Source organism: Enhydra lutris, unplaced genomic scaffold (assembly GCF_002288905.1).
Source record: "Enhydra lutris kenyoni isolate GAN:26980312 unplaced genomic scaffold, ASM228890v2 scaffoldscaffold5, whole genome shotgun sequence".
In the NCBI taxonomy this organism is placed as follows: Eukaryota; Metazoa; Chordata; class Mammalia; order Carnivora; family Mustelidae; genus Enhydra; species Enhydra lutris.
Genome location: NW_019154089.1, coordinates 6,985,058 through 7,006,611, shown reverse-complemented (window position 1 = coordinate 7,006,611; position 21,554 = coordinate 6,985,058). Strand labels below are relative to the sequence as shown.

The following is a 21,554-nucleotide window of genomic DNA, read 5'->3' as shown; positions in this document are numbered from 1 at the left end:
CTTGAAGACTTAGCTCCAGACTGTGCTGGAAACTGTACGCCGGCAGTGCAGCTGGTCAGAGCAAACTACTGAGGATGAAGATGGGCAAGAGGCAGACCCAGCCAGCACACAGTAGTGAGGGGCGGGATGGCCCCACCCCAGAGCCCTGTATGTGCACAGGGGTCCCCACTGCAGCGGTCCTGCTCCCCAGTGGAGAATCACTCAATGAACATCACCCCCAGTCCAGGGGCTGCCAACAGCTTTTCCGACCAGCTGGGGTGGAAGGAGTGTGAGCTGCCCTCAGCTGCCTTCTGCACTCTGCAAAGAGGGGTCTGGAAGGACAGAGCTCAGGCGCTGGGCAGGCTCCTTACATGCCGATCCTGCTTGCTGATCTGTCCTGACCATCATCCGTGGAGCCTGGAAAGCTCCAGTGGGGACAGGGGCTTCCAAGGCTAAGTGCAGCCCTCCAGCTGACCCTCAGGGCCCTGCCCAGGGACTTGCCTGGACTGGCATACCTGCAGACTCCCAAAAGGCTGGGTGCAGGCTGGGAGAGGCCTGCACGGATCCAAGCAATGTGTGTCTGCTCCTGCCCTGCCCCGGCAGCCATCCCCCTCCCGTCAGCCCCCTCAGGCATCTTCAGCACTGCGTCCCTTCAGGGCCGAACACTGCGCCCACCTGTCTCCCCTTCGCCTCTCTCCTTACCCTCCGCCTGGTGATCTCCGATGTGGCGTTCAGGCCTCAGCTCAGAAGTCCCTTGCTGACCTCTCAGTGGAAAGCAGTCCCCCCTGGCAGGCCTGTACCCAGTTATTCTTGGTCCTAGCTCCTACTTTGTTTATCTTCTTGTCAGCGCATCGCGGAAGCTCCCTGCGGGCAGTGCCCCCTCGGGTCTGCAGAGCCACACTAGGCCGGGGCCCTTATCTCCACAAACAGGCGTCAGACGCAGAGGTAATTAAGCAGCGGGCCAGTAGCCTAACAGCCTCACAGAACACTTATCCTGAGGAGGGCTGAACAGTCCGTTAGCGGCCCAGGGAGCAGGAGGGGCGCGACATGCGGCAAGCAGCTTTTGTCTTCATTAAGAAAGCATTAGGTCTGTGTGGGTGTCGGGGCTCACCTCACACCTGGGTCACTCATTTGGGCCATCAAGGGTGTCTGGACTGCTAGGGAAGCCACCGGGGTGCCCTCGCTGGCCTGGGCCACCCTGGCTGGTGCTGCCCCACCAGGAGTCCTGGCTGTGCGACCCCAACAAAGCACTTCCTCTGGTCCCCACTGGAGATGAGCCAAGACCCTCTGGGACCTTTGGTGACAGTCACATTGTGTTTGGACCCCTCTGCTTGCCATGTCTATTTCTCCTTCCACTTCTTCCCCTCACTGAATGAACATGTGCCAAGGGTTTCCTGGGTGTGAGGACCCATTCTAGGCATGAGCACACAGTAGGCAGATAGCCCCTGGCATCGTGGGGCCTATGCACTCATTTGGTGCAGGGTAACAATGACAGGGTGCAGGCTGACGGGGCTGGGAGCTTGGGGCTGTGGGAACACATGCAAAAATCTTCAAGTCTGTCATGGACCTACCCGGTTCATGGTGACTTAGAACTTCCCATAGGCAACTTAGCATTCTGACAGCCTTACCCGTATTATTTTATTTAATCCTGAGTATGCCCCTATGATGGTTATCATGCCATTTAAGAGATGAGGAACTTGAAGCTTGGCTTTAGCTCTGGTAAAGAACTGGACCAGGTCACAAAGCTAGCAAGTGGCAGAATGAGGATTTGAACCAGTTTTATGCTTAACCAATAGGCCATAGCCTTGTTATTGTGTAGAGATGAATTCAGGGATGTGAGCACACACAGAAAGATATGTGGGGCTCTGCAGAAGGATGAGAAATCAAGGAAGACTTCCTAGAGGAGGAGACCATTGAGCTGGGACTTGAAATTTAGGGAAACCCACTGTGGGGACAGTGAGATTCTCCTTACTGGAGAGAGCTGATGAGTTGTAAACTGTGTTTAAATGGATGAGAGCCTTCTGGAATTAGGCATTTGGGTTCAATCATGGTTCTGTTACCTGCTGGCTGTGTGACTGTGGGTTAGCTACTTAAGTGCCCTGAATTCCTGTCTCTTCATCTGTAAAATTGGGTCATAATACTCAGTGCTGACACATGATGAATGTTAGGTATCGTTTTATAGGAATTGATAGTTAAGAGTCCACTATTAACTCAAGTCCTGTTAACAAGCAACCTGATTCAGATGGCACCCTGACTTTGGCTTCAGGGGCACATGGCAAGGTCCCATGAAAGCCTCTTTGGAGGCCCTCTTTATACACCTGAGGTGAGGAGGAAGCACCCTCACCTCTGTCCTTGGGAGCGGTGGTGAGACTCCCAGCACCTCCTGTTTTCCGATTTTCACTTCCTCCCATGGCTGCTTCCATTTAACTATTTTATACCGCTGAGTAAATGAGGGACCAAGGCAGTGACTTAGATTTTTGGGCAAGTGATTTACAAGTCCTCTGAGGCAACCAGTCTCTCTCCCGTTGAGGTTAAGTGTGTCATGCCAACAATGGTCTTGGCCTTCACCAGCACCGGGACCCAAGCACAGGGATCACTTGCTCTCCAAACTCAAGAATGTAAGCCATCAAGTTTTTGATAGTCTCCACGCACTCTGAAATTTTGCTATTTGCTACCGAGCATTCAGGAACCAAATGGAGGAGGATAAAGCAGCATCCTCACCATCTGAACTAAGTCTGAACTCACCTCACACAACTAAGGAGTAGGACAGATTACGTGTGGTTGAGGTTTGCAATGTGCTCGGCACGGGGAGCCTCGAGGACTGTCTGAGACGGCAGGTCTGGGGCCGTGTCTGGCCTGTAGCTGGCCTTCCTCTTTCCAGGGAACAAGGACGCGGAAGGTCAGGCGCCCCCTTCCTTCTGTGTTGTAGCAGTGATGGCAGAAAGACATTTATAAATTCGCCCACTGACCGTTTCCTCTGTTTCTCACAGTTGCCCTGGATACAGAGGTATTGCCATCAGCAGAAAAAAAACACTGTTTCCTTGCCATAGGGCTGGAGGAGGGAGGGTGTCCCGCTCCTGCAGAGGCAGCTCCCCGAGGCTCTGCGGCCACAGGCTCTCCCTGCGGACTCGAGGCATCTGTGATCCTAGCACATGAAGGCGGGAAGCCCTTCATTCTGCACAGCTCGCTGCTCCAACCCTTCCTTCCCATCCAACACATCGCTCTCACAGGATTAATTAAAAGGACAAGTATCTTTCTAAAAAGCAGAAGAAACTTGTGATGAATTTAAAGGGAGAGAAAAATCCTTTCTCAAGAAACATGTTTTCCCCATGATCCCAACCCAAACATTCAGAAAAGTGCAACAACATGCATTATTGAAAAGCTTTTTAAACGAGCAACTTTTAGGTTAGTTTATTGTGATGAACGGACAGGGCCAGTGCACAACGTGCTCGCCAAGGACCCTGGAGCCTGGGCCTCTGCCTCCCAGCAAGGAGAGGGGTCCTGTGTGTGCAGGGGAAGGGAGAGCAGCGGGCATGTGCCCTTAGTTCCAAGATCAGACTGTGGTCTAGAATGCCAAAAGCCACTTGAAGAGAATGTTTAGGTGATAGATGGAGGCCCCCCTTCTATGTCGCTGCTATCTGTGTACAGAGATGGGTGATCGGGAGGCTTCGCTCCATCGGACAATCAGAACTGACTCCCACGGCGGAGGAACCGGCCCTCTGCACCCCTCCCTGGGGCGGGGTCACCTGTTTTGCAGAGAGGAGGAGGGGGCACCCCACCATGAACCAGCCCAGCCGAGCACGGCAGCTGCTAGCTCGGGGTTCCTGGCAAAGCCCTTAGCCAGCTGCAGACAGCGGCAAACACTGGCTCAGCCTGAGCTAAGCCAGCTGCATGAGAAGACCTGATTAAGAACACCCCCTTCCCCTGTCCCCCCAAACTTAATAAAACCCACTTCGCAGGAAAAGGTTCTCCGAACCCATCCTTCAGTAGAGTGACCGAGTCTTGCCAGGAGTCACCCCACAGACCCTGTCCTTCCTGCCCAAGGACACTGGCAAAAAAAGCAAATATAATTTCCAAGTCTCCACCTTTGCCAGCCCATCAGCCCCAGGTTTTAAAATTAAATCCAAAATGTTGCCGAAATGTGTGAGATATTACTTTCGAGGTTTTAGTGAGGTTTCTTTAATGTCCACTGATGTCTGGGTAATAAGTTGTACCTATATGTCTCATTTCAATGACCTATTTAACAGTCACTGAACCATGAATCCATTCCCAGAGCTGTGGGGATTCAACGTTGAGTTCCTATGACTTTGAAAAACCACTGACGCCACAGGCTCCGCGTGGCCGCATGTCAGGCCTTTATGGCTGGGTTAACTCATTTTGTGGCTTCCTTAATGGCTGTGAGTTTACATTTTATTGCATATCTATTTTTTGGGGTTGGGCTATGATGAATGGTTTGGCTGCCTGGTTCAAAACAAGTCCAAGGCCATAGCAGAATCTAATTTTATAAAATGATGATTATAAAGATTTTCAAATAATCCAGGAATGAGGGAAATAGACCCCACATGGCTGAGCACAGCCAGAGGTGAGGCGATGACTTCCCTCCTTTTCCATAGGTAGCTCATGTTTATAACAACCTTCATTAGGGGACCCAGGGAGGCCTTCTCTCTTATCATGGGCAACCAGGACACTTGCGTTTCCTCCAGAGTAAAGCCAGTAGTTTGCTGTTTGGCCCTGCCTGATTCCCAGGAGCGGACCTCATGGAGCAGAGGCTTCTGTGGTGCTAGGAACCAGGATAGAGCTAAGCAGCGCCGTGCTCTGCTTAGTGACGTTATCCTGGGACATCTAGGAACTGATGCCTGGTGCAACCTCCAAGTCCTTGACATCAAGCCTTGGCCCCTGGCTCTGAAAATGCACTGACCCTTTCTTTCCTAGGATCTTCTGCCGAGGGGCCAGAGCCCAGAAAGCATTGGTGGGAATGTCTCAGAGCTGTCCCCAGGACACCAGCTACTGCTTTCCCGACCTGGAGGCCTGTCTCCCTGGCTTCTCTTCTTCTCTGAGTCCTGTTCTATGGGATTAGATCATCCCGGGGTCTCTGTCTGGGGAAGGTGGAGAGAATAGTGTGGGAGGGGGTGCTAAGGACAGGAAGGAGGGACTTGTCCAGTGATGGGCAGGTCAGTGCTTAGCAACTGGCTCCCCAGAGGGAAAAAACTCCCCCCACTTTTGTAGCATTCGTGTGGTATAAATTTCTGTGGTGTAAATACTCCCACCATGGCTGGTTTAAAGCTCTCAATTGTTTAAAGGCAAAATTCCTGAAAAATCTAGTAATTGGCTCTTGTGAGCTGGGCCTAGGGAGCTGCTGATGCTGCCACACATTCTAAAATTCAGAGATTTATTTCAAGGCATAAATGACTCTATCCACAAAGCGAACACCTCCCCCAGCCAGTGAAGCCTACCAGTCATTCACACCTCATTATGAACTAGTACACGTTGATATGAGTGTCAGGAGCGGGCAGGGGGGAGGATGATGGGGAACCGCGGCTCGTCACAGTGCATCCAGCAGAGCCCCGTAATTGGGGTTAGACTTTGAGCCGCGGCCACAGGGATGCTGGGAACTGGAAAGACACCCCCGTGTCAAGCTCACGGACAGGTCCCACGGGGGAGAACCATACTCCTTTCTCTCCTCAGAGCATGGGACTACCTCCGCCGTCTACCACAAGAGCCCCTCCTGCCAGCGAATCACCAGGCCTCCTTTCCACGTCTGGTGAACGTTCGCAGTAACACCATGCCTGGGATGTCAACGTGGAGTGGAATGCTTTTCTGGCAAGTGGAAGTCCATGTAAAGTTTGGGGTTGGGGGAGAGGATGTTAGGAGCTGTGGCTAGGAGTCCTCAGTGCACCCTGGCACTTTCACGCTTACTCCCCAAATCCCAGGGCCTGCTGTTAGGAGCGGGGAGCTTGCCAGGAATGCCCGACGGTGCCCCAGGCAGGATGCACTTACCACCTGCTTTAAGCAGGTGTTCTCTGACATAAAGGGGCTTCCTCTCCCGGGTTTGGTCTGGCAGCGCCTCCCCTCTCCTCACTGCTTAACTACACAAGGTCACTGCTGAAGCTCTCTGTTCCTGCCCGGCCAAGCCTCCAGAAGCCTCCTGCAGGATCTGCGCTCAGCGCCAGGTGGCAGCCTGGAAAAACCCCAAAAGCCCCTTCCTCCAGGCGCAGTCGTAGACCCCTCCCCATCCAGCGTGGGAGGCAGTTACCCTCCCCCCAGCCAGCCCCAAACGCACCTATATCACAGTCCTAGGCTCCTCTGACAACATCCAGAAGACCCTTTCTCCAAAGAGAGCAGAAGCAAGCGCTCCCTCTTCCCACCCATGCTCCTCCACCTTGTTCTCAAAGCTCAGGCTTGTTGCAAAACAAATTCAACTGCTTTCACGCGTAAAAGAAACCAGGGCTGGTGACAACCCAGACAGGCTCCAGAGCAGGACCCCACCCTGGTGACTTACGGAAGGCTGTGTAGAGCTCACGGAGGGTCAGGGAGCCATCACTGTTGTAGTCATCAAATCGGAGGAGGTCGCCGGGTGAGCACCCCAGGAAGTCATCTGCCAGATCCTGCTCCTTCAGCACCTGCTGAGGGGGAGGAAAGGGATGAGGCCAGAGCAGGCAGTAAGGGCAGGCCTATGGGCCTGGCTGGGAGACGGCTCAGGCCAAGAGGACCTGCGGTGGCCCCATGAGGGAGGGATGAGTGCTCCCGTGGTAGCTCTGTGGGCCATGGGGAGGACCCCAAGCTCTCTGGTTTTCTCTGTCCTGACCTTCTCATTCTAGAGATGAAACTCAGAGAGGGCAGGGACTTTCCCAAGGTCACACAGTGGTTGGGGCAGAGACATGATGGGCATTCAGGTATGTTTTCTCCCTATCTGGGTGGACAGACCCCAGATGCTCTCAGTTGGGCACAATCCTTGAAGACCCTGGTCTACCCCTTCATGCCACAGACGCGGAAACAGAGAAGAGAAGGGGCCTGATTAGATCAACTCAGCAAAGAAACAGCTGGTGAGCTCAGTGTGGGAACCAAGGAAAGGTCACTGTTGCATCAGTGCATGCCTGCCCATGCCCCTAGCCAGCCCTTCTGGATCTCAGGGCAGCACCTCGGAACTGTAGTGCCCCTCCTGCCGGAAGGGGGCAGCTGCCTTTCTACTGACTGGGCCTGTGTTCCCTGCCTTTGCCTGCCCCATCTGCCAGGGCCATAAACGTCTGCCCATGGGATTCTGGCATGGTGATATGGGTGCACCCTTGCGAACTTTTCTCTGGATGTGGTCTCCCCAGCACGCGCAGCCACATGCCAAAAGGTGACCCTATGTGGAAATTCCAGGCACCTTTGCTCAGTTGGAGCCAGAGGCTGGGTGTCTGGGGCTAAATTCTTACAAGGAAAATGCTCAGAATAAAATCTCAGAAGGAAGGAAATTATTTCATTTCATTTTGGTGGGGAAGGGGGACAGAGACATTTTCTCTCTATTTAACAGTCTCAGTTTGGCCTGCTATGTTAAAGGCAATTTAATGTGATAACGTTAAAAAAAATGACCCCTCACCCAGCAAGTAAGTGTTCAATAAAAGGGAGATCAACCATAACGCCAGAAATCAATCTTGCGGAGATGGAAATTTCCCCTTGTCTATTTCTGCATTGGAAATTGATTAACTTTTCATAGGACCGACACGTTTTTCCTTGATGCCTTTGATTCAGTGTCAGGGAAAGGCCCTTTTAGCTGGGCTTTGCTTGGCAGGCTTATGAAATGGACTTCAAATACATTAAATTTTAAAGAGGAAATCATAACCCAATTACCATGCTTGTTAATGGCTTTAGGTGCCTCTGGGCTCAACCCCACCAGGTTAGAGCAACTTGCCCAGGAAAGATCTACCTGTTGGCCACCTGGGAGCCCCATGGAGCTGGGTGGCAAGAGCCCACAGGTGCTTCTGTCTCAGACAAGCCAAAGTCACCTGTTCTTGGTGCTCCCGGTATAGTCTCTAGTGCAGAGACCTGCCAGATGGTTCTTCTCTCCGGTAACTGTAACTGACAGGGCCTGGGCTTTTCCCAGAATGGCATGGGTCATGTGTGGGTGGCTGGCCCTCCTCCTTGGGGTCTTCGCCATAGCTGGGAGTCAAGTATGCCTCCAGATGGTGGCATGGTGGCCGCCAGGGCTGGGATGGTGTGTGCCTGGGAGGCTGTGGGCAGTGGCCTCCGGGGAGGCAGGCTTTCAATGGACTGGCATGTGTAGCCCACTTGTGGATGAGCAGACCCCGAGAGTCTGTGGTTCCCAGTGCACATTCTGAAAGCAGGCTCTGGGCTGGCTGGAGTAGAGGGCTTTGAGAATAGGGCCCTGCGTGGCCAGGCCTCCAGGTGACTGCTCTGTACTCAGGTCTTGTGGGTACTTTCTGGCATCACAGACTTTGGGAGGACAGGGTGGAGCCTTCTGGTGGGAGCCATTCTCCCCCAGGGAGATCACTTTGCGGTGAGGAGAGCGGGTGCCCGTGTATCTGCCCCACCCCTGTCACCCCTGGCATCTTGTCTGAGCACCGTCACGTTCTTGGCAATGAACACAACTCGGGCAAGTTGCGTGCTTTCTTGGAGCCTTTAGTTTTTTTCTCACCTAAAATTATCTGCGCATTGAGGATAATGGCAGTGCCTCCTATAGCAGAGGACGGCCGAAAGGGTTGAGGAGGAAATACCAACAAAGACAATGATGGTGGCCTTGACCCCAGCATTCCCACCTCCTGAGTGTGCCACATCCCAGGCACCATGCAGAACACCTCAAGTGCCTTAGCTCCTTTAATTGGCCCACTGACCCTGGGACAGTCACAGGCAAGAAATGGAGGTGCACCGAGGTGAGGGGGTCTCCCAGCACCCGCTAGCTTGTCAACCCTGGAGGCAGGGCTTGAACTCAGGAAGCTTGACCAGAAAGTCTGTGTTCTTAGTGATTACACTACACAGTTAGGGACTCTTCTGTTTCCTATGTCATAAGTAAAGGGCCTTGTTTATTGCCACGCACATAGAGGATGCTCGGTAAATGCCAGGGCACTCGCCAGCCGTGTCCTTCCTACTGACCTGGCCACAGCTTTGCTCAGGTCACTGTGCCCCAGGAAGGATGTCTTTAAAGTGGCATCAAAGGTGGGGACTCATCCATAGTATCTATCCTTTGGGTGGGTATCCCATGGGCTCTGAGGAAGAGCTGCCCCCATCCCACCAGCCTACTTGGGGAAGCTGACCTCCCCCTCCTTGCATATCCTGGCACCTGCCTGGGGGTGGCTCCAGGCCATAAGGGGGAGACCAGCAGAGTGGGAGAAGGAAGGCAGGCCTCCCTGGCCTCCCTGGCCTGCCTGTCTGCTGGCCTCCTAATAAGGTCCTCCCTGTAGCAGGAGGGGGCTGGTGCCCCGGGCTCCTCCTTCTTCACTTTCTGCTGCAGAGGGTCACTGCTGCAGTGTCACCCCTGAGCTGGAGACGGGGACACGTGTGCTGTGCTTGGGGAGGGAGGCAGACTACCGGGTCTAATCCCAAGTCTGCTCAAATGGAAGAGCGCTTGGGTGGGGGAGTGGTACACAGGGCTTCCTGCCAGCAAGCAGGCTGGGTGTTGGGCTTTGGCTATCTGGACCCTACAGAATGACCAGGTCCTCGAGGAGAGGACTCGGGGCTGCCCAGGCGATAGCCCTCAGCTCCTGCTTCCTTTCAACGTCCTGCTAAGGCAGGCAGAGGACTCAAGGAAGAGGAGACTTATTTCCTAATGAGAACATCAGAGACCAGCCCCTCGGAAGTACGTCTTTTGCCAGCAAGCAGAGAGGGCGTCGAAGCTTGTTCGTCAATATTGGCTGAAGGTGGCTGCTGGGAAGAAGACACTGACATGGGTTTGTCTGTAAGATACTCTCAGAGGCACTGAACATGAGCTCTTGGACTCCCAGGGGAAGGGTGGCCCTGGCAGGAGGGAGGCCTGCTTAGCATCCTTTATAGAGATAGTTACAAGGGATTCTGCTCACACGGCTCTCCCTGGTTCTCCTTATCTGCACACCGAATGGAACAGCTCCCCAGTTCAGTGTTCCGCGCATGCTGGACCCACCTGCGCCAGCTCAGAGCTGCTGAGACGGCTGTCCCCGTCGGCATCCAAGTCCGTGAACAGAGATTCCACCAGCAGGCGCTTCTGGGAGGCAGGATCCTGTCTGCTGTCCCTGTCCGGGAGTGGCCGCCGGTGGGCCTGGAGCGCCAGAAGGACATTCTTCAGGCGGCCATAGTCAGCCATGGTGCATGGGTCATCTGGAAGAGATGAGGAGGTCACTGCCTTGAGGCTCCTCCACTGGTGGGGAGAGAATGTTCTCCACCCCGCCGGTGGGGAGTTCTCGGGCGTTTACTGTTGGCAGTGTGGGTGCACCTGAGGAGATGGGGCCTGTCTGTCCGTCTGCCTGATATTTGCTAAACACAGAACACATGCTGTATGTCCACACAGCTGGGAGCAGCCAGTCGGCTTGCCCCGCAGTATTTACTGAGCACCTACTATATGCCAGACCCAGGGCAACTGCCGGGTGCAGCGGGGAGGCTGGTCTGGGGGAATGCATCCCAGAGCTGTGTGGCCCACGGTAGTTTTAGGAAAGCTGGCCCCAGTTCCATTCTGTAATTGCTCGTCTTTGCCTTAATCCCACCTTAAAGGCTGCTTTGGAACACTTGGCCTCAGAGATGAGGGAATTTGAGTTAACAGGACTAATAAGCCCTGCTTAAGTTAATTAGGTATGTTCCCAGAGCTGTATTACTTCAAAATAAACATGTGTACACAATTCTATGACCACAACAAAAAAGGAAGCTTTAAGAAATGAAAACTGAGGCCTGCAGCCTGGGACACTTTGTGTTCTCCCCAGGCGTGTTTGCCCGGCGGCCGCAGAACCACGCGGGGTTTTGGCAAATGCGGCCCATGATGCCCTGTGACATGATGTAGTTGACCTTGCTGCTGATGGGCCAACTGGGGTGAACTCCATCCAGGGCTCAGTACATGGCTCAGTACATGAAGGCCCTCTAGGGCCTTCTCCCTACCCTCCTGGGGGAAGGAGCCTTTTTGGCTCTTGGCTTCACTGAGTCCTGGGGCACGGGCATGGGCTCCTTGCTCCCATCCCACTGAAGGCCCCTGGGCTGCTGGCTGGGGTGGGACTGGTGGGTCTGGGGCTCTTCCCCTACGTTCTAAGACCATTGGAGGGCACCAGGTAATAGCTAAGTGTTGGGGAGTCAAGAGGAAGCAGTGCTGGAGAGCACTGGCCCGAGAGCCTACGGCGTGTGAGTTTGGCTTTGCTGCAGCCTGAACGTGTACCTTGGACATGGTGCCTTGGTGATTTCATCTGTGAGTTGGGGACGACAGGGCCCTCCCCATGGGGTTCTTGCGGGGGTTAAATAAGATACGCACAGAGAGGGCTCTGCGCTGGCTCAGCACCATGTCAGGGCCTGTAAAATCATAGCTACTTTCTCTTTCCTGGTGACCAAAACTGCATTTGCTGAGGAGCAACAAACAAAGAAGCTACTTGGTAGGGAAAGGCTGGTGGGGGAGTCTGTCTGTCTGTCTCCCTTCCTCCCTCCCTCCCTCGACAAGCCTGGGAGGCCCAACCACTTTTTCTTGTGTTTGTGTTTCTAGATTTTCTTCTAATTTGGGGTCAATTGATTCTCGTCAGAAACAGATGTCTGTTACCATTTTCTCCTGCATGTTTATTTAGAAAAAAATCAATTGTTGTGTTCAATATAATCAAATTTATTTGCTCTCTGGGAGTCTCCATGCTGAGAAGAATGGCTCTCCCATAATCCTAACCTGGCTGATATCCCTCTTTGGCCTGGAGGGTTATCCATTCCTGGGAGCTATCAGGGCCACCGATGCGCAAACCCGTTTCTCACGTCCATAGAGGTGCACAGTGTTGAAGACACTGACCTTGTCCCATGATAAACCCACTCCTGCCCCAGGGGAGATGTGGTGGCCAGCTGGCTTTTTCTTCTTCCTTGGGGCCCGGATAAAAGTCATTTTGGGGTAAGGGGAAGAAGAGTTTGTCCCAGTATTTCCCCCAGCCCCCAGCAGAAGCCAGGATGCGATACAGGAGCAGCATGGCTAGGGAGGGAGGTTCCGATGGGAGGGCCCATGGGGACTGTGCAGAGCCGGGCTCCCTGAGGGAGGGGCAGGCTAGTAGGATGGGCAGATGCGTGTCCTTCCTCAGACCAGGACGGGGCACAGATCTCCCGCGAGCGGCCCGCGAGCGGCCCGCAGCCCAGGCAGGGCTCCTACGCTGGCAGACCAGGGAAGGCACTGAGGTGGGTCCATCAGGCAGGCTGCTGTCACCTCTCCAGGCTCTGCTCTGCTCCACAGCTTCCACCCCTACAGTTCCCTGTGAGTTCAGAGGCTCCTAGCTCCATCCCCCCACCACACCCCCGGCACTGCCCAGCACACAGCTCCCGGTTGGGAAGGTATGCACATGTCTAGAGATCAACCTGGAGGAAGAGGGTGGGGAGGGGCCAGCTCTCTGGGCCCCTGGCCTTACCCCCCTGCCAAGGCCCACACCCGCTGTGCTTTTGCCAGCATTTACTTTCAGATCTGTGCCTGGTGCCGGTGGCACATTGGGACACAACCCACGGAGCTTCCCGTCCTGGACGTCAGAGGTGCCCCCAGAGGGGCAGCTCAGGAGGCTGCGCTGGAGGCAGCCTCCCTTGGGGAGGGCTTCCAGCATAAGCCCCGAAGGATGAAGGATAGGGCGGGAAGACCACGCAGCAGGGAGAACACCTGCAGAAGCAAGCAGCGTAGTGGCTGGAGAAAGCTGGTGTGGAGGGGGAATGAGACAAGGCTGGAGGGAATGGTGGGGTAAGGTGGGATGCCAGGTACTTCCTTTGTCCCTTTGTCCTTACTGAAGGCCCTCACCATGACTGGAGTGCCTGGAGATGAACCAGGGGGCTCCTGGAAGGGAATCCTAAATCCTTCTTTGTCCCAGAAGCAGTTGCACGTTCCATTAATCTCAGCCTCAAATAATGAAGCCATTGGCCAGGGTTCCTTAGGTCCTCTAGTGTCCCTACGGCTCTGGGGAGCCACGAACACCGGAGGGAAGATATCCAATGGTGGCATTTCTGTACCCACGGAGTTGCCTATTTTAGTCGAAGTCCCAACCCTCTCACTGGGACACCCTTTGATGCTTCTAGCTCCACCAAGGATGGTCCTCTGGCAAGCTCTCCCCACCTGAGGCAGGCCTTGGTTTCCAGGGTGCAGAGCCGCCTAGCAAGGCCCCTATGAGTGACAGCTTACCAAGTTCCAGTTTGTTTTTTCCTTCCCGTCCCCTGGTGTCACCATGGGAGCAGATGGGAGGGGCTCCTCGAGGGGGAACCATGGGCATTTGTGGATCTGCTAGGTCTGGCCTTCAGCTAAAGTCTGTCCGTGCTGCTGCCAGTTGGAAACAGTTGTCTTATAGAAAGAAATATGTGTCCATCAAAGAATGTTTGGAAAGCACAGATGAATATAAAGAAAGAAAAGTCCTCCCAGTGCTTGGCATGGGCCGGAGCAGAGCCCTCTGCGCCAGGGATGCTGAGCCCCTGGCTGGCCCTCATCTGCCTCACAGGGCCTGAGGCCTGGCCCAGGCAACCTCTGCTTTCTGATCTTCCTCCTTCCCTTACTCAGCTTGGACAAGAGAGTGTCAATACTCCAGGGTTGGGTTCTTATCTTTAGCCGGGTCACCCCTGACCCCCACCCAGCAAGCCCACACAGGGCATGTGAAGAGGTGGGCATGTGGAAGGACAGACCAGCCACCAGAGCATGCTCCTGCCCATGGCTCGGCGTTCACGCCCCCTCCATCTGGAATGCTCTTCACCCAAATCTCTAAGGGTCTTACCCTTCACTCTCCTGGCCCCTGATGAGACATCACTGCTTCTAGCATCTCTGCCCCTATTTGGGGTGGGCCTGGGTCCCAGGGGGTGAGAGGGATCACCTGTCTCTGAAGTAAGGCAGAGCCCAGGCTTTATCTTTGGCCCTCTAGACCCTCGGCCCTTTGGAAGGAAGGTCCCTGGAGGGGGCACGGCAGAGGCCTGAGGACCCCAACCCTCTCCCAAGGTCCCTGTGTTTGCTGACTGTGATGATGGTGAGAATCGCAAAGGCCAGTCCTTCCTGGGAGCCCTGCATGAGGGCCGGTTCCTGCTGCCTGTGCAGGTCAGCCTGCAGTACAATTCAACTTCCCCACTAACCGATCCACAGCTCCTAGGACTTCCGGAGAGAACTCTGGAGAGCAGGATGCTTGCACGCAATGTTGGGGTCTGGGCCTGAGCCAGCTCAGCAGGGGCTGCCGAGCAGGGTTCCTGCTCAGCAGAGCTGGGATGTGGAGGGGACCTGTTGTATGCACGAGTGGGATGGACACAGTTTGCCCACAGACATTTCTCTCCATATGCTGGGAAAGTCACTTAAATGTTTCCTCTTAGTCTTGGTGGTTTCCAGGTAAAGAGAGGTTTGTGTCACCAATAAGGGTGGCCTTGGCTGGGTCAAAGACCATCATGAGGCTTGGAGAGTTCCAGGGAGGTCTCCTCCTCTAGACCCATAAGCTCACTGAGCTCTGACCACAGCCCAGGCACACCTGTCTTGGGGCCTTCTCGCAGACTTTCTCCCCCCACCTTCTTTCTGCTTTCTTTGGGGCCCAGCTCAGCCTCCTCTGTGGGGAAGCCTTGCTCCTCCCCTTGCGCACACAGGACGGCCTCCCTACCTCCGGCTCTCTACTCTCAGCTCAGTGCGGATCGCCTTTTGTGAGGCCTGTCCTCTTAGGTTGGGATCTGGGCTCCTGCAGAGCAGCCCATGGGGCAAGGACCTAGACTGAGTAGTATGCTTAGAGATGACCCTAAGAAATGCATGGAGGAAGAGGGAAATGAAATCAGAGAGGGGGAAAGTCAACAAGGGGTGGGATGATGACACTGTGGGCAGCTAGAGCTTGGTGCCATGAAACCTTCAAGAGACTGTGTCCAACAGGCCTCCGAGCCGCTCCACTCAGGTGTGAGGGTGCGGGGCACTCTTCTGCCAATATCCGTTCCTTGCTGGCCAAGGATTGCTTCAGGCGCACTACCCAGCAACCCATCCAGTGCTTCTGAACTCCCCACATGAGGACTGAGCACACTCCTGAGGCTTGCAGGGCCCTGAGGATGAAGATGTGGGGATCTGAGGTTGGATGCTGTCGGTCAGGGTCATGGGTAGTTGTCCCCCAAAGCCACACGCAACCTCGGGGGTTGGCTGAGGGAATCTGGATGGGGTGTTAGCATCTGTCATATCCCCCCCACGGCCCTGCAGGTTCCAGGCAGGCAGGACTGGACCGGACAGTCACACATGCAGCACTAAGCTGTGAAATGCTTGTTGAGTGAGTTAATCAGGGAATATGGGTGACAACTGAGTCTTAATGGCTTCAGGACAGACTGTCTCATAAGGAAGCCAGGACGACGGGACCACCCTGTAACAACCTTGCATGTGACTTCATCATAGGCTGCTGATGCCAACCCCATCAATGATGGTCATCACAAGGCTGGACAGAGCATAGGATGGGAAGTCAGGAGACCATCTGGTTCTGCCTCGGCTAGCTATGAGACCCAAGGAAAGGTGTTCATTCCCCACCCTTCCCATGTCCACTTGCTCCCACAGAATGGGGGCAGTAACAATCTCTCACTATTATCCATGGTCATGCCGTGAAAGAAAACGTTAAAGGACTCTGCAAAGCCCATGTAGTCAGCCAGGCCTGAGGGGTTCTTGGGATGAGGCAGGCCTGACGTCACAGGGGAGCTGGGGCAAGGCTCATTTGTTACTAACCCCTTCATCAATGTCCAGGGCCTGGCACAGGTAGCCACTGACAGAAGATTTCTTCCCCTCTTTCCTACCACCCACAGACACTCCTGCTCTGGGGCCCCTCGGGGAGGGAAGCTTATGTCCTGGTCAGCCTGACAGAGATGAGCAGCCCGAGGCCAGCCACTTTCCTGCCAGCCCAGGGGCCCTCTTTGTGTTGTGGCCACTGGGGCGGCCCTGAGCCCTGGCCCCAGGCTTCCTGCCAGTTCAGGTGTGGGGGGCTCCTCCTGCTCCTGGACCAGGCCTGCTTTGGCTGATAAAATATTGATCAGCCTGCTGAGGAGCCCAGAGTGTGATCCTATTTTCATGTCAGAACTTGGTAATGAACTACATTTATCAAGCCCATTCTCCATGAGAAAGGTCAGCCACAGATCTAGCTAAGTTGTTATGACACCTCATTAATCTAGTTCCTTCAATAATTGTCCCTCTGTGAAGATTCTAATGTTCTCCCATTCCAGCCACACTCCCTCCCCACCGAGGGAGATTATTATAGCTGGAGCACGGGCACATCCGCATTTAATTTTTTGAGCAAAGAGAGATAGGAAGCAGGTAGCATCCTCTGGAATTAAATGTCCATCAAAGGAACACTTTTCTAGTGCAGAACAAAGGGAAACAAGGGAGACATTGTGAATATTCCATTAGCCACCCATGCCCCTGCTGGCCGGGCCCTCAAAGGGACCATCGTCACTATGAGGCAGGTGAAGCTTTCCCTTCCAAGTGTGGGTAGTGCTGGGGGCTCCAAAGACTCAAGGGAAGCGGGTCTGCGAGATGTGGGCTGGAGGCGGGGGGAGACACCACCCAGGCAGCAGGGAGCTCAGATTCTAATGAACCGTGAGGGACAGGCCGTGTGGCCAAGGCCCCCGAGGGAAGCCTGTCCTAGACATAGGAGGCACCTGCAGGCAGGTGAGGGTGTGGGCTGGAGACACCTGGCACCAGGGAGGAGGGGAGAGTGGTGAGGGCGATGATGAGAGCCTTGGCTGCCTCTCTTCTTCCCTCACCCCCCATCATTCCTTCACCAAATCCTTTGGCCTCTTTCCCCAACATGCCGCCCTGTGTGAAGAGCTTCCCCGTGTGCTGCCCCCATTTCTCTATTGCTACACTCTGTCCAGCCTCACTCTCCGTTCCTATCCATTCACGGCTGACTGTTAGGCTGCCCGGCGGGAGTGGAAGCCTCTCAAGGCCAGGGTCTTGCCCTAACGCAGCGCGTGCCCAGCACCCAGCCCCAGCACCTGCATGCAGAAGGTGCTCACAGAATGCCTGTTGCATGGACGACCATGGAACCCTGGGTAGATGGGCAGAGCCAGTGGGGTTAGAAAACGGCGGCAGCCCTGCCCAGAGGAGAGGACAATCTTAGCCCCCTTAGCCAGAGTGACTGAGGCCTGGAACTCTGGGGGGTGGAGGGGCTGGAGCCCGTGTCATCTGTCCCCCTAGCGCCTATGGGAGGGGGTGAAGGGCAGCTCCAGCAGTGGTACATGAAGCCATGCTCATTGGCGTCCAACATCCAAACTGCCCTGCCCTAGCCAGGGGGTGTGGACCCTCTCTCGTCCACTGGCGTGCCCCCACACCTGCCAGCCGCAGTGGTGGCCCCACAGAATGAAGTCTGGCATGGCCAGGCTGGCAGTGGGGAGCCACAGGGGACTGGTGCCCTGCCGGACATGAGGGTGCACAGAGGTGGCCCCTCCGAGTCACCTCGGGGTAGGGGGACACACCCAACTCCCTCTGGAGCCGGAGCGGGGGCTAATGTACGTTTCTGCATCCTTATCCTGACTTTGCCGGTCAGGATGGGCCCGTACAGTGTTGTGAAGAAGCCCAGTGGGTAGGTGGGGGGAACCCATGCCTGGAATAGCAGCTCAGACAGGGAGGTTTGTGGGAGAATTTTGCCACGGCACAGCTTGGGGAAAGGTCCAATGCCATCCTAGGGTTCTGGTCAGTAAGCAAGCACAGAGCTGACGCTGGGGCCCCGCTGTGCTTTCTTCTCAGGTGGCTTGTTGGGGGGGGTCTCGGTGTGGGGGATCCAAGGCTACTGTGAAGACCACACCCCTTGAGGGCTGTCCCTCACTGGGGCAGCCCTGCACTTCAGGAGTCCCCTATAAAGCCCAAGTTTTACTGGACAGGGGAGCTCAGGACAGATGACTTGACATGAAGGAACTACTCTGCCACTAAACCAGCAATCCTTTCGGGGATGGGTGTGGCCTAAGGGACAGGGAGATGGGAAGGAAGGGAGTGCTGGGGAGAGGGCCATGGACTGTGCTCAGGGACACCAGCGTGTGGGCTGTGGCCTCTCCCTGCCTGAACCACACCCAGGCCGTTCCTTCACCAAGTGCATGGTGGTCAGTCATACCCTCGAGCCACCCTCACTGGATGCTAGCCCTTCCTGGACCTGGCAGGGTGGCCTGGCCCCTAGGCCTGGATCCTGAGACCCTCATGTGGGAACCCCCAGAGGGGCCCAAGGGAGAGACTGGACGTGCCTGTAACTTTGCTGTTGCATCTGCTCACGGGCAGACCGTCCCCCGACCTCACCCATTGGCAGCCCTACTTCCCACACTGTCCCCAGCCTGCCTGCTAAGTAATGTCACTGACACACAACAAAGCTGCAACCACCAAAGCTAAAACTTGACTTCGTCGTCTGGCAGCAACATCACAGCTGAGCATGGCTGTGGTACATGTGTCTCGGTGGCGATGTGTCATTTTGAGATCTATTTTGAAATCACTAAGCTGTGCAAAGAGCAAGAAGCATTTTACTCCCAGATCTAATTTATGAGCCACCATAACTTTACTGGAGTTTAGCGTAAGAGGAACAGATGTTTAAGTCGATGTAAATTCATGAACATTAACTATCTCTCTGCTGCCATTTCTGAGAAAATTCAATTAACAATAAATGCCAAAACCAATGGGTTTATCTTGAAGATAGTCTTTCGCTAAAACAATGTATATTGCTTTTGGTGCTGACCAAGCCACAGAGTTCTGAAAATTCTAGGAGAGAGTGAAGCATCCATGATGCAGTCTCTTCACAAGCTCAACAAGAACAGGTGCGCCCTCAGTCACACCACCTGGTGACCGTGTGCTGGTAGATCCTGGGGCCTGTAACTGCTGAGCCGATGGGCCACCCTCAGCCACGTTCAAGCACCTTGGGGAGGTCCTCCCACTGTCATCTAAGCTACAGCTACTGGCTACTCCCCTACCCTCCAGAAGCGGGTCCACAGACTTTGCTCCCAGGCACCCCCTTCCTGAAAGGCCCTTTCTCTAAAGCTGACCTTTCCGCCAAAGCTCACCTTTAAGGAAGCTGTGTTTGTTGGCTCCACACCCCGCCCCACACTCTCATCTTGACCTTGTCCCCAGCCTGTCTCTTCCTTAGATCGCATTCCAGTGCTTCTGTGTCTGCCGAGTGGAGGTCTTCACTCTCTCTGAGAACCAGGCCACAGCCCCCTGTGGTGGGCATGGGCACTGGTCAGGAGGCACTGGTAAGCTGCTGCTTGCCCACCGTTCAGAGGTGCTTCACTGGCTGCCTGTCCCTGCTGTCCCGCCAAGCTCCACCCGGGGCCCCTCCTCACCCATGAGTCCCAATGTCAGAACAAGCAATAGGCTCCCCACACTCATTAGGAGCCCCTCATCCTTTCAGGTCCCAAGGGCTGGCTACCTCATCTGCCAGTGTCCTCTGTTCTTTTCCCTGGGTCCCCAGGAGTCTTCCCAGCAGCATCAGAGCCCACTGCAAAGGGCCCACTTTGGGTCCACAGATAGAGGAAGACCAAGACTCTACAAGGCCTTCGGCCCTGCCTGGGCCCAACCTACCCAGCACACAGACCACGTGGCTCCTTCCACGGCTGCCGTGGCCACGCCGGCTGGGCCAGTGCATGGGGAGGCATGTGGCTCCACGCAGGCCTGGCCAGGCGGACACAGCCTCATCTCAATGTTCACCTCGGTATCAGGTAATTGAAATTAATAAAGCCACCCAGACCCCCGTGAGATGAATAGTACATCTGCTCATGAGTGCTCAGTTGGGGTCACCGTGCAATCTGCTACCTGACATTTACAATCCTCCTTCTACTCCTATTAGAAAAAGCAAAGTTGGTGGGATTCCTGGGAGGGGGATCCACAGACACTTTTTATGGTTGACTGGCGCATCTATCGGGTGGCCCCAGAGTGAAAGAGTAATGTTTGAAAACTTGAATAAAGGTGAAAGCCCTTCTGGCATGAAGAGCCTGAGTTTGTACTCCTGTGTTAGTGGGAAACCCAGAGGCAACTAGGGACTTAACAAGTCCCGGACTCCTTTTGGAAGGAGAACACGGACTCCCTGCAGACTCTGGCTCTCCCACAGCCCTGTCCCAAGCTCGGTGCCTGTGCCCTCCCACCCCACCTGTCACATGCACCAAGAGGAGGAGCAGGAGTGCGGGATGAGGGGACAGCTACCAGCAACCAGGTGGAGAGCTGCAGCCCACAGTGGAGGAGAGTGTAGGGACCCACCCCTGCCCTCCACCATTCCATTCATTTTGTTCCTGAGACTCCATCCCCCCAAACATCTAACCCAAGGGTCCTGCTATTGAGATGGTGAAACTGTAGCATTTGGGAGTTTAGTGGTGTCCAGGAATGTCACTGCTTTGAGCTCTGAGCTGCTGTGGTCTTTGAGTGGTGAGGGAGCTGAGGGGGACCGCAGCCCAAGACGCGGCAGGGCCTGTGGCAGTCTCCGGCTCACCGACTGGCCAGGACTGGGCTGTAGGCCGCAGAGTTAGCACTTTGCTCTCCTGTGGCCTCAGGCCCCATGCGGGGAGCTCACTAAGACACTTCTGGAGGGCCAGTGATCTCCCTAGGAGGCATGTCCCCAGGAGATCCTCCCTGGGAGGATCTCGGTTCTCACAAAGACTGGGGAGCCTTGGTGGCCCTTAATGAGCGGGACCAGGGACCCTGGGAGCCTGCCATTGTAGCATCTCATGCACGTTTTCGAATGTCCCAGTGGACACTCACTGAAGTGAGGCCGCATAACTGCTCTCTGAGCCGGCAGTCTAACACGACATTAGCGACAGAGTATTTTGCCCCCCGGGGTCTGGTGAGGATTTTCCAAAGAGATACCATGTTGTGTATTGTAAATGTTGTTTACAACCTTATCAAGAGCGGTTCCCCATTTTGGAGCCTCACATCTCCAAAAGCAGCATCACGCAAGTACTCCAAACGTCAACATGACATGCCCATCCCAGGCTCCCTCTGCAGAGGCTGTGCTCACAGAATCCCATAGCAAGTGCTGACATCTGATGACTTGGGAGTCAGTATAAGAACCTGGTGTCTAGACATGTAGATACCGAAAAGCATGTCTTATTCCTACCACCTTTCCTTCTTTTTTTTAAAGAGGTTGAGAGAGAGCATGTGCGAGCGTGGGAGGGGGAGGAAGAGGGAGAGGGAGAGAGAATCTTAAGTAGGCTCCCCTTGTGCCAGACATGGGGCTCAACCTCCTGACCCTGAGATCATGACCTGCACCAAAATCAAGAGTCAAAAAGTTACCTGACTGAGCCACCCAGGTGCCCTCTACTGCTTTTCTTATATTTCTCCTTTATATCCCAGTTTGAATAAGACACATACTCATTTCAAGATGATACAGGGGCTCTGTAAAATATTTGCAATGAAAAGGTGGCTTTGGGTCTGACAGGGTTAAAGAAAAGTAATCTATGTGAATAGCTAGAATCTGTGGTCTTCTTTTTAACCAGCTTTTTTTCCCCCCATCATGATGAAATATATATAATGTAAA

At 54.7% G+C, this 21,554-nt stretch overlaps 1 protein-coding gene across 1 annotated transcript in view; it reads right to left on the bottom strand.

Annotated features, from left to right (window-relative positions):
- Positions 1–21,554, bottom strand: part of LOC111141174 (follistatin like 4) — a 401,642-nt gene that overhangs the window by 119,285 nt on the left and 260,803 nt on the right. Inside the window, exons 4-5 of the mRNA XM_022493544.1 lie at positions 10,073–10,266; positions 6,479–6,602 (exon numbers count right to left, since the gene is read on the bottom strand). Of these exons, the coding sequence (XP_022349252.1) occupies positions 6,479–6,602; positions 10,073–10,266 (318 nt within the window). The remainder of the gene's footprint in view (positions 1–6,478; positions 6,603–10,072; positions 10,267–21,554) is intronic.